This window comes from Anolis sagrei, chromosome 6 (assembly GCF_037176765.1).
Source record: "Anolis sagrei isolate rAnoSag1 chromosome 6, rAnoSag1.mat, whole genome shotgun sequence".
NCBI lineage: Eukaryota > Metazoa > Chordata > Lepidosauria > Squamata > Dactyloidae > Anolis > Anolis sagrei.
The window spans coordinates 21,614,966-21,629,506 of record NC_090026.1 but is presented as its reverse complement, the minus strand read 5'-3'; the positions used below and the strand labels follow the sequence as shown (position 1 = coordinate 21,629,506).

General features: G+C 40.9%; 1 protein-coding gene across 1 annotated transcript; it reads left to right on the top strand.

Moving 5' to 3' along the window:
- Positions 1-317: 317 nt before the first annotated feature.
- LOC132777931 (trans-1,2-dihydrobenzene-1,2-diol dehydrogenase-like) lies at positions 318-13,712 on the top strand. The gene is made up of 7 exons (XM_060780484.2): positions 318-791; positions 4,467-4,578; positions 5,718-5,881; positions 8,216-8,468; positions 10,324-10,448; positions 11,746-11,896; positions 13,285-13,712. The coding sequence occupies exons 1-7, from the start codon at positions 699-701 to the stop codon at positions 13,404-13,406; spliced, it is 1,020 nt and encodes a 339-aa protein (XP_060636467.2). The 5' UTR covers positions 318-698; the 3' UTR covers positions 13,407-13,712.
- Positions 13,713-14,541: the final 829 nt, after the last annotated feature.

Sequence of the window (14,541 nt, the reverse complement as noted above, 5' to 3'; positions counted from 1 at the left end):
ATTCTGGTCACAGGGGAGTACTGTCCTTTCATCCTCTATGACAGCCCAGTATATCTTAAGGGCACAGTGGAAAATTAGGGGTAGAGTTTACTACTACAGACTGAGCATCTCTTATCCCAAAATCCCCAAAATCCAAAATGATGTGCATGGGTGACCGAGAGAGTGAGACCAATGCTTTCTGATGGTTGGGTATATCTGGTTTTTAGCCTCCAAAATGTTACAAATATTGTGTATATAATGACCTTTTAATGCAGACATGGGCAAACTTGGGCCCTCCAGGTGTTTTGGACTTTAACTCTCACAATTCCTAACAGCCAGTAGGCTGTTAGGAATTGTGGAAGTTGAAGTCCAAAACACCTGGAGGGTCTCCAGATATCCACCTTCCCTGACTACTAAGCTCAGCAGCTGGGGGTAATGGAGATGTATTAGAAGCCTCATTGTTCAGAACCAAGGATCTGGAAGGAGGCCAAGTAAATCTGGATTCTGGATCCTCCCTTTTGCTTGGTTCTGATTTAAACCAGCTCTGGTTTCCTCCTTCCCAAACCTGAGCCTTTGCAGAACCCTGCTGGTCCTTTTCCAGACTACAGAGAGGAGTTTCATTGCCTGGTCTTCAGCTGCACCTCTTTTTGGCTCTGTTGAAAAGCAGTTGCTTCTTGATCTCCACCCACTACTGTTTTTCCTTCTTCCTTTTCTTTATCATGGGAGCCACTCGCTGGGGGATCTGCTCTGCAGGGAAGATCGCTCACGATTTCCTCATCGCCCTGAAAACTTTGCCACCTGAGGATCACCAGGTAGGAGAAGATCTGCAATGGGAAATGGAAACAAAGCAGTTGGACCACATGTTGAAGTTTTGAGGCTGGATTAGATAGTGAAAGGGGTGCTCTACCTGTATCTAGAAAAAGACTGGAGTTCTTTCCCCCAAAACCATTTTTTTTTCATAAGCAGAGAGCAGTAGACCTATTTTTGTGGATTGCAATACCCAGAATCCCCAATTAGAGATTCTGGGAGATGTGGTCCACTTTCAAAAAAGGGCCCAATTATTTCATTAATCCCTTTATCCTAATTTCATTAACTTCTCATATGCATTGGAAATAGAACTTAAATTTTGTGGACTGCAATACAGAGAATCCCCAGTTAGAGATTCTGGGAGCTGTAGTCTACTTTCAAAAAAGGGCCCAGTTCTTTCATTCACCTCTTTGCCCCAATTTATTAACTTCTCATATGCAGGGGAAGAGAACTTAAATTTTTATATGGACTGCAATACCCAGAATCCCAAATTAGAGATTCTGGGAGATGTAGTCCACTTTCAAAAAAGGGCCCAATTATTTCATTAATCCCTCTGTCCCAATTTCATTAACTTCTCATATGCATTGGGAATAGATCTTGAATTTTGTGGACTGCAATACACAGAATCCCCAATTAGAGATTCTGGGAGATGTAGACCACTTTTTTAAAAGGTGTCTTGTTCTTTTATTCCTCCCTTTCCTCCAAATTCATTGACATCTCATAAAGTGACAGCAAATATTTAATTTTTGTAGCCTCCAGAATCCCCACTAAAGGATTCAGAGACTGGTAGTCTACAGAAAAAGTGCCTAGAGTCTCCATTTAAGTATTGAGTAATTATTTGTGTATTTTAATGTGTACTGTATAGAAATGCATTTTAACATGTATGGAGTCCCCGGTGACGCAATGGATCAAACCCTTGTGCTGGCAGGACTGAAGACCGACAGGTCGCAAGTTCGAATCCGGGGAGAGTGCAGATGAGCTCCCTCTGTCAGCTCCAGCTCCCCATCTGGGGGCATGAGAGAAGCCTCCCACAAGGATGGTAAAACATCCAGGCGTCCCCTGGGCAAGGTTCTTGCAGATGGCCGGTTCTCTCACACCAGAAGTGACTTGCAGTTTCTCAAGTCACTGCTGACACACACACACACACACACACACACACACACAAATATGTGTATTTGTGGGATTGTGGTGTTTTTACAATACCACAAAGCAGGTAAGGAATAAAATTGTTACTATTGTTATATTTATTATAAGAGAAATGCATTTGTTTCTCTTTGCTTTGACACAAAGTTATGCAATAAGGATACAGCTGTTAAATAGGGGAAGCAGGCAATAACTGCATGTTTACTAGCACAGGCAAGCTCTGCATTTGCATGGTATATAACCATTATTTTTAAATATTCTGTCAGAGGCTTTCATGGCCTGAATCACTGGGTTGCTACGAGTTTTCTGGGCTGTATGGCCATGTTCCAGAAGCATTCTCTCCTGGCGTTCCACCCAAATCTATGGCAGCATCCTGAGAAGTTGTGAGTTCTGTGGGAAACTAGGCAAGTGGGGTTTATATATGTGTGGAATGTCCAGGGTGGGAGAAAGAACTCTTGCCTGTTTGAGGCAAGTGTGAATGCTGCCATTGACCACAAACCAGCAACCAGCCAGCTTTGAAACTGCAAAGGCATTAAATGCTAACCAAAGTGGCCAATTGCCTGAGGCTGTTAGGGCCTGAAGCTGTTTGGAATTGTGGGAGTTTTATAAGTCCAAAACACCTGGAGGGCTGAAGTTTGCCCATGCTTGATCTATGCTGTAGAATTAATGCAATTTGACACCTCTGACTTGATGCTATGGAATTATGGAAGATGTAGTTTTAAAAGGTCTTTAGCCTTCTCTGCCAAATAGTGCTATTTCTTTAACATACAACAACTCCCATGATTACATGCAATGGAGTCATAGCTGTTAATGTGGTGTCAATCTTCATTAATTCTGCAGTGGAGATGCACCCTAGATTCTCCAGCCTGGCTCTGCTGGAAGGAAACCAAAGAGTCATGTTGAAGGACCTAGAGATCCTTAGGGAGGTATTTTAATTTCTCAATTTTTTTTCGATTGCATTTTTAAATAGAGCAATTATTTTCACTTCCACTAGGGTCTTGTGCCCCTAACCCCTGTGAATTTTCAGGTGTGGCTGTATAACTTTCAGCTGTTGGTTCTTTGTCCTCTATGTTTTTCTGTCCATGAATGACACTTACGAAATCACTTGGCTTTCAATATTTCCTGTCTCAGGACGGAGCCAAGGCATTGTACTGCCTGAAGAAGAACAGCAAATGACTTGCTTGGGTCAAGATGCCCCGTGTCCAAAACCCAATAACTTATTTTGGCATTGGAAACAGGAAATCCCTTTGAAAACCTTGGCTATAAAAATAAGATAATTTGGAAAAAACTAATTACTTGCTGTCATTTTGTTTACATCCCCTCCCCACATCTGTTACTTGGGGAGAATGGCTTAGTTTACCTAATGATAGGGCTGGTCCCGACCTATATGCAAAACCCACTTTTTTTTTCCTCCCAATTTTCAAGTTGTTTCTCTCACTCCCACATCTCCAGCTATGTCTCTGATGCAACTGCTTGGATACTTTGTCCTTGTCTCAAATTCGATACAGTGTTCCTTCACATATCACAGGTGTTACATTCCAGGACCACCTGCAAAAAGTGAAAATCCGCGAAGTAGGAATGCTATAAATGTGTATAGAGTTTGGAGGGTGAGGCAGAACTGAGGAGAGATTTAAAGGCTAGTTATCTCTGCTTTGCTTTGCAATCTCTCTTGATTGGTTGCCTCTTTCCCGAGAGGGAGGGTGAAACCCCCTTCCACTTTCCATCATTGCCAGGAGGCGGGATTGGAATGCTGCTCTGGGCAATGGCAATATAATAATAATAATAATAATAATAATAATAATAATAATAAATCTTTGTCGAAGGCTTTCATGGCCGGAATCACTGGGTTGTTGTGGGATTTTCCGGGCTATATGTCCATGTTCTAGAGGCATTTTCTCCTGACGTTTTGCCTGCATCTATGGCAAGCATCCTCAGAGGTAGTGAGGATGTACCTCACTACCTCTGAAGATGCTTGCCATAGATGCAGGCAAAACGTCAGGAGAAAATGCGTCTAGAACGTGGCCATATAGCCTGGAAAATCCTACAACAACCCAATAATAATCTTTATTTATATCCCACCAGAATCTCTCCAATGGAGACTCGGGCGGCTTACATGAGGCCAAGCCCAAACAAGAGAGTAAAACCGAAAATGCAAACAATAAACAACAACATCATAATTACATAAAACATGTGGATACATTCATAAACTGGGAGGCAAAAACCTGCAAAACAGCAAGTCCACGAAAAGCGAACCGCGAAGTAGAGAGGGAACACCGTATATGCAAAACAAAAATGCTTGATTTCTTCTCTCTATCCCTCCACTGTTCCTTATCCATGAATAATTTTACCACCCTCTTTACCAGCCTTATTCAGAGGGCACACATCCTTGGCTTCCCTTTTCCTTTGTAGTTGACATCTTACAGACTGGCATCGCTCCCTGGACCACCATTTTTAGTAGTACAGATGTGTGCCATCTTGGGGAAAAATAAATACTTGAATTCTGCTGGAAATTTTTACAACTTTCTCCTTCCCTGCAGGTGGTGGCCATTGCTTCTCGGGACCTCAGCCGAGCTCAGGAATATGCCAAGATCCATGGCATCCCCAAAGCATATGGGTCTTATGCAGAACTTGCTGAAGATCCAGATGTGGGTGAGCAGTGCCTTCACTCCAAAACCTGTGGTTACATTTTCTCCCACTTTGCAACCTTCATCCCAACATGCCATAACAGAATTTGATAGAAAGACTGGGGGTGTATTCACACTGCACAATTACAGCACATTGATACCGTCGGTATTGCCATGATTTCACCCCACAGAATCCTGGGATTTGTAGTTTGCTTGTTTTTGTGGGGGTTTTGGTTGGAAACGATTTGAGAAACAGCAAGTTGCCTCTGCAGTGAGAGAATTGACCATCTGCAAGGACATTGTCCAGGGGACTCCTGGATGTGTTACCATCCTGTGGGAGGCTTCTCACATGTCCCCGCATGAGAAGCTGGAGCTGACAGGTGGGAGCTCACCCCGCTCCCCAGATTCAAACTGCCGACCTTTGGGTCAGCATTCCTGCGGGCACAAAGGTTTAACCTACTGAGCCACTACTATTGATTAAATACTAGAATTCTATGGTGTACTTATTCAGATTTTGGAAAACCTGTATTTGTGTGTATGTCCCAAATGAGATGTCTTGGAGGTGGCACCCAAGTCTAAAAACAAAAGTCATTTATGTTTCGTATAAATTCTATAATAATAATAGCCCTGCAACAAGCCTTTGTGTACATTGAACCATCAGAAGGCAAAAGTGCCACCATTTCAGATACACAGTTTCTGCTTATGGAGGGTTTTTTTTATTTCTAAGTAAGGAATTCTCAACCCATATCAAAATTCTATAATTATAATGTGATGATACACTTGAATGCTATGCTTTTCTTGAAGGGTCAGACATATGGACCTTGTCAGAAATATTAAAAATTAACTGTGCATTAATCCGTGTATTAGTAGGCGTCAGTATGAGAAGGACTCAGTATGAGAAGGCCTCAGTGTTAGTTCACTTCAGTCTGAGAGAGCCCTCAGTATGTTAGTAGGCCTCAGTAAGAGGTAGGAATCAATATGAGAAGGCCTCAGTGTGAGAGAATGCCTCTATGTGTGAGAAGGCAATGTTTGAATTTATTAAAAGATTGGATTTGCTCTGCCCTGCAATTGAATGGAGTAGGAAGGGAGACTCTAACCTAACTGTCTGTCCCTACCAGGTGCCCAGGTTGAGTCTTGGGTGATCTCTTTTGCTCTTTTTTGCAGATATAGTACACATAGGGGTGGTGAATCCCTATCATCTTCCCACCACCCTCCTCTTCATTGAGGCCAAGAAGAATGTGCTTTGCGAGAAGCCCATGGGCATGAATGTGGCAGAAGTGAAGACAATGGTGCAGGCAGCTCAGCAACACCAAGTTTTCTTTATGGAGGTAAGACTCAGAATGCAGCATCTTCCTTATGGGACATCTTTTCTTTATGGGCCAACTTCAAGCATGAGAGTACACCATTCTGGGGACTGAAAATATTTCTACTTACACATACTATGATCAAGTTTCAAGTCTATATCAGGCATTCCCTTTTTTAAAGGTTAGATGTGAACAGCTTTGTTATTGTTGTTGGGTGCCCTCATGGAAGATTTTTTGGTTAGGTTTGTGCAGGTTATATGTGTAGTTTTTGTCATCCTCTGAGGCTGGGAGAATGGGACTTGCCTAAGGAATTCCCATTGGCTGAGCAGGGATTCGAACCTGAGCCTCCAGAGTCAAAATCCAATGCTTGAAACCACTACACCGTGCTGCTCTTTAAGCAATTTGAGAGGCTTGTTTCCCTTGGTACATGTCATAGGCTACACCAGGCATGGGCAAACCTTGGCCCTCGAGGTGTTTTGGACTCCAACTCCCACAATTCCTAACAGCCTCAGGCCCCTTCCTTTTCCCACTCAGCCACTTAAGTGACTAAGTGGGAAAAGGAAGGGGCCTGAGGCTGTTAGGAATTGTGGGAGTTGGAGTCCAAAACACCTCGAGGGCCAAAGTTTGCCCATGTTTGGGCTACACAATAGAAATAGCAGATACGCATTTCCAGTTTCATAATTTCAAATATTTCACAGATGAAAACTGAGATGCACGTGTTATAATTCAAAGGTGATCCCGATTGGTTGGATTCTCTCCTCCCTCTCCTTTTAAAAAGCTGTGTTTATTCCTTTTTCTTATCTCAAGTATCACTTTGGAGCCACAAAGCACAAGATGTTCTGTTCCAAAACTAGAAGTTGCAGCAGTTCTGTCCCTTCTTCCTCTCCAGCTGAATGAATGGAGTGAATACTCTTGTTGCTCTTACAGCTCTGTTTGCAGTAAACCAAGAACAAGGGAAGGGGAAAGTTAAGTGGAGAGAAAGCAGGATATTTTTAAAGGAGCAGAAAAAGTATTTATTTATTTAAAACTTTTATATCCCGATCTTCTCACCTCCATAGAGGGACTCAGACGGGCTTACAGCAAGGATTCAATGCTACTAATACAAGTTAAACCGTCATACAACAATACAAGATTAAAATACATATAGATAAAATACATATATGCCAAGTAGGACAGCAGAGAGTTATGTTAGACCGAGACCGTCAAACTGAGGCTATTGGAGGGCATACAAAAGTGGCAAATTACTCTTTTTTTGGTCTGTGTATAGTTAATGTTAGGGTAATTCTTTCTTTCTTTCTTTCTTTCTTTTTTTCTTTGGAAAGGCATGACCTTTTAGAGAATCATAACCTTTTGGAAAAACAAGAATTTCCATAGCCTTTTGGAAGCTTGACCCTTTTGGAGATCAATTTGCATTCACAGTATTAGGAATAATCATAACCATTTTCTAAAGTGTAATCTTCCTAAGAAGAATTAAATACTTGTTTGAGTGAATCTTCTCCTTAGTGGTAAATATCCACTAGTTTTCATGCAAGGCAATTTAGGCTTCTCAGTTGTTAGACTGATATACCGGGCTATCTCTCTGAACTGTTGGGAACAAAGATATGCTAATGCACAAAATATATAGCAGATCTTCAGTGTTATTTCAATTGCCCAAAAAACACCTTCTCTCCCATGAAATATGGTTTTTAAACCATGCTCTCAAGGGACCAAAAATAAGTACTCTTTGTTAAAAGTAATATAGTTAATTTATTTCATGTATTCAGCATACGGGTACATTTCTTATGGGTTGAGAGTTTAAACAGTAAGTTCTCTAAAGCATTCTGTTTTAGTCTCTTCTCTGTTGCATACAGACTAACAATCTCTTCAGTCTAATACATTACTGAATATTGACTCAATATAGACTGACTATACACTGCAGCATACTGACACCGACTTTACAGTAACACTGACAATTGCTTACTATACTAACTAACTTCTAAAATAGAGTCTCAGTCTGAGAAGTCCCAGATCTGGCCACACAATCTTCAGTCCGTCCCACAACCTCAAACAACATAGAGTTAAAGGAAAACTGCAGATCAATATATAAGCAATCACAGTTATATCCATAACTAATAACTAGAATAGGAGGCATGTAGAAAGTTGCTATTTCCAACACTTTTCCCCCAGGAAAAGACTCAGGGTGTATCTACACTGTAGAATTAATACACTTCAACATCACTCTAACTGCCATGGCTCAATGTTATGGAATCATTGTTGCTTTATGCTCACCCTAATAAAGTTGTTATGCTTTTAATTTTTATTCCCATGTAGAGAAACTAATGGACTAAACATTTACTGGCATTTCTTTTCTTACACTAGGGATATTGGACTCGTTTTTTCCCTGCTACTGAGAGAATCCGTTCCTTGCTCAGCCAAGGTTCAGTTGGGGATGTGATGGTATTTCACGCTGAATTTGGGAGCCCACAACTCACAATCCCTAGGTGTGTAGAGAAGGAACTGGGAGGAGGTGGCCTTCTGGATATTGGTGGTTATTGTATCCAGTTTGCCTGTATGATCTTCAATGGAGAAGAACCAGAATCCATCACGGCCTCTGGGTTCCTGCATGATACAGGTTGATGCTCTGTTTGTTGTTGTTGTTTGTTTGTTGACAAAGAACTGTAGTTCTGTTTTTGGAATTCAGATGTTAAAATGTTTGAGCAAACTTTTTTGTTTCCTTGTCTGAAGCTATTCCTTTCTTATTTTTCCTGTTAGCTTATACTTTACCAAGCATTATGGTCTCTTCTTGTGGTCATCTTTTCTCATGATATGGCCAAAGTATGATGGTCTCAATTTAGAAATCTTGGCTTCTTGGGAAAAATCAGGCTTAATTTGATCTAAGGACCTATTTATTTGTCCTTTCAGCAGTACATAAAATTTCAGTCCCTATCCACTTACTTCACTTTCACGACCATATACAGCAGTGGTTCCCACATTTTTTAAACCAGGGACCAGTTTGACCAGTGACCACTTGACTAGGGGCCACTTTGACCAGGTGCAACTCTCCAACATTAGTACTAAAAGGGTTACGAATCAGTTTTTGGTCAACTTTAGATTTGGTTTAGTTACTTGGGGTGCTGATTCAGGAAAATTGCATTGGATGTCCACATCAGCTCTAGTTTCTGACACAAACCATATGCCATCCAGTAGTCACCATCTGCTCACTCACAGAAAACCATATTTAATAATCTAGAGCCACGGCCCTTAGTTTAGGTCTCCAGGCCCACAGGTTGGGAACCACTCATACAGTATAGAAATGGTGATACAATGGCATAGGCAATCCTAACTTTAGTATTCTTAGTATTCTTTTACTTTGATTTCCCTGAGCGTTTTTGCTGGCTCTCTCCTCCTGAGAAGTTTTTCACTATGTTGTTACAGCACTGTGATCCCACTGTAACTTCCATGACAATAATAATCATAACAATAATAATATTTTTAAAATCACGCAGTCCTAGACGCTTGTGATATGAAATCCAGCATACAGATCTCGTTTGCTCTGACATACTGTGTTTTTGTGTCAGAATAATAATAATAATAATAATAATAATAATAATAATAATACTTGTGCCACAAATACCATCTCCCTGCAACAAAAAAACTGGTGGGATCACAAGCCTGAAAAAGTTACACTGAATGAACACTTCAGACTACTCTGGGACTGACAAGAGTTTTGGAGCCCAATACTCCTGACCTCATGATCGTGGAAAAAAAACAAAGTAAGGATCGCTGATGTTGCAATCCCAGGCGACAGCAGAATTGATGAGAAGCAACTGAAAAAGCTAACACGATACAAGGATTTAAAGATAGCACTGCAAAGATTATGGCACGAGCCAGTAAAGGTGGTCCTGGGTGCAGTGCCTAAAGACCTTGGCCTGCACTTAAAAATAATTGGCGCTGACAAAATTACCATCTGTCAACTGCAAAAAGCCACCCTGCTTGGATCTGCACACATTATTCGCCGATACATCACACCGTCCTAGACACTTGGGAAGTGTCCGACGTGTGATCCAATACAAAGCCAGCATAGTGATCCTGTGTGCTGTGTACTAATCTTGTTGTGTATCTGATGATAATGATAATAATAATAATAATAATAATAATAATAATAATATCCTACAAAGTACTGTAAGTAGCGCACAGTTAAACAAGATATAACACGTTCAAACTAGATTTTTTTTTTCAAATTTTGTTACATGTTGTAATTGTTGGAAAGGGGCACTAGTTCAGAGACTTTTCTGTTCTGATTCTTTTTCTGAAAATCTTTTATGAGCGAGGCTTGGCATATAAACTCTGTTAAGAGCTGGGAAGGTGAAATATAAATATTTGAAGGCTTTTTAGAACATTGTTGAAGTGTCAGACTAGGAAATTGTGCTTGTTATAAAGTTTAAGTGAATGTCGTCAAAGCCATGCTTATGTTTTGTTTTTCACAGGTGTGGACAAAACTGTATCAATCATTCTGAACTATTCAGGTCAACGTCAGGCTGCCCTTACTTGTACCATGACAGCCAAAATGCCCAATCGAGCAAGCATCAATGGAACCAAGGGAATGATTGAGGTGAGTCCTGTTTTAACTCTGTTGTGTTCTGTGCCTTCAAGTCATTTTGGAGTTATGACGAACTTATGGGAAGCCTATCACGTGGGTTTCTGGGATGAGAGCATATAAATTGCCTAAGATGGGTATCCGTGGCCAAGTGGGGAGTCCTACGCCCCTTCTATACTGCCATATATTCCAGATTATCAAAGCAGATAATCCACATTATCTGTTTTAAACTGGATTATATGAGTCTACACTGCCATATAATCCAGTTCAAAGCAGATAATCTGGATTTTATATGGCAGCGTAGAAGGGTCCCAGATGTTGAAACCATTATATCATGCTGAATCTAGAACAAAGGCAACAAATGCAAAGGGGTTGGAATGAGGGAACCATTTTCCCTACTACTTGCATAACTTCTGGCACCACTGAGAGTGACATAACATCACTTTCAGTACCAAATCTCACCCCAAAAGCAACCAATTTCCAGGAGTTGTGATAGTTTGGGAAAGTTTTTGACTTAAAAAAGCAGTCATTTTCAGAAATGTGTAATGGCTTCTGGCCTTAAGTGTCTCCTGGGGGTTTCAGAGCTCTGAAGGAAGGTCCCATGGGCAACATGTATATTTATAGCCTTCTCTTGGGATTTAGGGAATACAACTGATCAGATGCCTCAGAAATTGCCTCCTGCACTAGAACTCAAGAATGGAGATAGCCTTAAGGAAAATCCTAAATGGAGGAGTAACTTGAAAATCTGGGTCTCTTCCACACTGTACAATTGTAGTAGTTTGTTCCCACTTTAATTTCTACAGAAACCAGAAAATTGTAATTTATTGATCTTTATGAACTCTGTGACAGGTTTCTAATTCCTCCATGAAACTACAAATCCTAACATTTAGTAGCATTAGAGCTATGGCAGTTCAAATGGAGCCCGGGTACTGTAATAGTCTAGTGTGGTGTTTCTCAAACTGTGCATCTCCAGGTATTTTGGACTTCAGCTCCCACAATTCCTAACAGCTGGTAAGCTTGCTGGAATTTCTAGGAGCTGAAGTCCAAAACACCTGGAAGAGCACAGTTTGAAAAAAAAACTGGTCTAGTGTAAGAGTCCCTGGTAGCATAGTTCATAACCACTTGTGAGTAAAGAGCAAAGGAAGCAAGGCTGGAGAAAGATACTGTTCTGTTGTGTATTCCTTATCTTTAAAGGCACAGCATGAAATGGATTTTGTGACACAGGGATATATTTTGCATACGTATCATTCTTATAATTTCCTGCTGTTTTGTCTTCTCCTTCTACTGGTTCACTCCACAATGCCCATTTCAGATTCCATCAACTTTCTGGTGCCCGACAGAGCTGTTTGTCAATGGACAGAGCGAGAAATTCCTCCTGCCTCCACCTTCCCTGAAAATGCACTTTACCAATAGCACAGGCCTGCGATATGAAGCAGAACATGTCCGACAGTGTCTTCTCAAAGGTACTACAGTCCTAGATCTTGCCAATGTGCTTTGTAAGGATTTTGGTATGAAGCAGAACATGTCCAACAGTGTCTTCTCAACGGTACTACAGTCGTAGATCTTGGTACCTTATCTTCATGGTACCCTACCTTCATACATTTCAAAACAAATGAAGAGAAGAATACGTTTGCAAGACAAAAGTATATGCAGATTTAGGGTCTAGTCTTCCAACAATGGGGATGCATCTATACTGTAGAATTAATGCATTGTGACACTGTTATAACTACCATGACTCAATGCTATAGAATAATTAGAGTTGTAGCTTTTCACAGTCTTTAGCTTTCTCTGCCAGGGAGCACAGGTGCCTCACCAAAGTGCAACTCTAATTATTCCATAGATTTAAACCATTGTCGTTAAAGTGGTGTCAAACTGCATTAATTCTGTGATGGAGATGTAACCTAGATCAGCAGTGTTGTGTAGCATTGGACACCCAGTGATAAAAGGTTTTATATGCATGGGCTTTTGAATATGAAATATTATTATTATTCCAGTCATAATTAATATTATGACCTCACGGTCGTGTTAAAAAACAACATATGGATTGTCGATGTTATAATCCCAGGTGACAACAGGATTGAAGAGAAGCAACTGGAAAAGCTGACACGATATGAGGATTTAAAGATCTGGCACAAGCCAGTCAAGGTGGTCCCAGTGGTGATCGGCACACTGGGTGCAGTGCCTAAAGACTTTGGCCTGCACTTAAACACAATTGGTGTTAACAAAATTACCATTTGCCAGCTGCAGAAGGCCACCTTACTGGGATCTGCACGCATTATTCACCGATACATCACACAGTCCTAGACACTTGGGAAATGTCCAACATGTAATCCAATACAACAGCCAGCAGAGTGATCATGTCTGCTGTGGACGCATCTTGTTGTGTTTCAAATAATAAATAAATAAATAACAATATCCTGCGTACATCTCCCTAAAGGGACTCAGGGCAGCTTACTGTACCAAATTTTGCACTCCTTTCACTTAGATTCTGTATTGATCTATTTGGGGAAAGGGTGCTGCAGGATGTCCCACAAAAATATTTTGTTTTTGTAATTTATTAAAATTTTCCATTTTTTTATGATAAAACCAATTCTGAAATGACATTTATAACCCAGGAACAAAAATTGTGTTACATATTGTAATCCAAAACTATTAATTTTCTTACATTCTGGACATGGGTCAAAACGCTTGCAATACTGACAAATGTTCCAGTAATTGTTTTTATGTTGATTTTCTTTGGACATAATTGTGGCAACCGTAGATGAATCTTCAGCTTGAAAGCAGCACTAAACGTTCACTTTTTAGGACTCTGTCATGTCTCGCTCTCCTCTTTTCTCACTCTTTTATTTAGGCTTAAAGGAAAGCCCAGTTCTGACCCACCAGGACAGTTTGCTGATCAGTTCCATCCTAGACGAAGTTCGGAAGCAAGTGGGAGTGTCGTACCCTCAGGACAAAGCACAGCTTCAGCACTAAATGTGACGCTTTCTCATTTCTTCTTAATGTTCACAGTTTTGGGTTCCCTTTATTCTCGACTTAAGCCAAATATTTCCACTTAGGTATAACCAGATTCCACAGGATGCCTACAACAATGTATGGGTCAGGTAGCAGATATTGTGATGCTTGTATGACCAATAAAATGGCTTTTCCCACATGTCAAACTGTGTTTTTGGAATGTTTTGGAATCTGTACTTCTCCAAGAAGTGCTTTGCCTCAACAATGAATTGGCCTTGGAAGAAGAGGAATATATTTTCTCAGTTCTCCAGAAAGTTAACCTTGGAGAGAATTTATGAAAGACACATTGAATTTTAATGTCAGATACAAGTCCTACACCAGTGGCTACGATGTTCAACTGTAGATAATAAACATTTACATTAGGTGATCCCTCATTGTATGAGTATGATGACCTTCCAAGTGTAGTGTCTTGGCAGTTGATACGTAAGTAACTGTGAAGCCCTATTCTTTACCCACATGTTCTTCCACAGTGGGAGCATCGGTTTCCAGGTGAAAGGCGGTCCCTGTCAGGGTTGGCTTGACATGCCTTCCTCTTGGCATGTTTCTCCCTTTTGCCCTCCATTCGTGCCTCTTCAAATTCCACAGCACTGCTGGTCACAGCAGACCTCCATTTAGAGTGCTCAAGGGCCAGTTCTCGGTGTCTATGCCACAGTTTTTAAGGTTAGATTTAAACCCATCTTTAAATCTCTTTTCCTGTCCACCAACTTTCCATTTTCTGTTCCTGTTGAGAATAGAGTAACTGCTTTGGGAGACCATGATCGGGCATTTGGACAACGTGGTTAGTCCAGCGGAGATGGTAGAGTAGGAGCATTGCTTCAATGCTGGTGATCTTTGCTTCTTCCAGCACTCTGACATTTATCCGCCTGTCTTCCCAAGAGATTTGCAGGATTTTTCAGAGGCAGCACTGATGGAATTGTTCCAGGAGTTGAGCGTGACATTTGTAGACAGTCCACATTTCACACGCGTTTAGCAGGGTTGGGAAGACAATAGCTTTATAAACAAGCACTTTGATATCCCTACGAATGTCCCGAACCTCAAACACTCTTTCTGCTTCATTTGGAAAAATGCTGCACTTGCACAGCTCAGACAGTGTTAA

Bases quoted from the DNA above. Each gene is read 5' to 3' on its own strand.
- LOC132777931 (XM_060780484.2), top strand. From the start codon at position 699: ATGGGAGCCACTCGCTGGGGGATCTGCTCTGCAGGGAAGATCGCTCAC. The intron at 792-4,466 runs GTAGGAGAAGAT...CCTTCCCTGCAG, and splicing joins TGCCACCTGAGGATCACCAG to GTGGTGGCCATTGCTTCTCG. The intron at 8,469-10,323 runs GTTGATGCTCTG...TGTTTTTCACAG, and splicing joins TGGGTTCCTGCATGATACAG to GTGTGGACAAAACTGTATCA.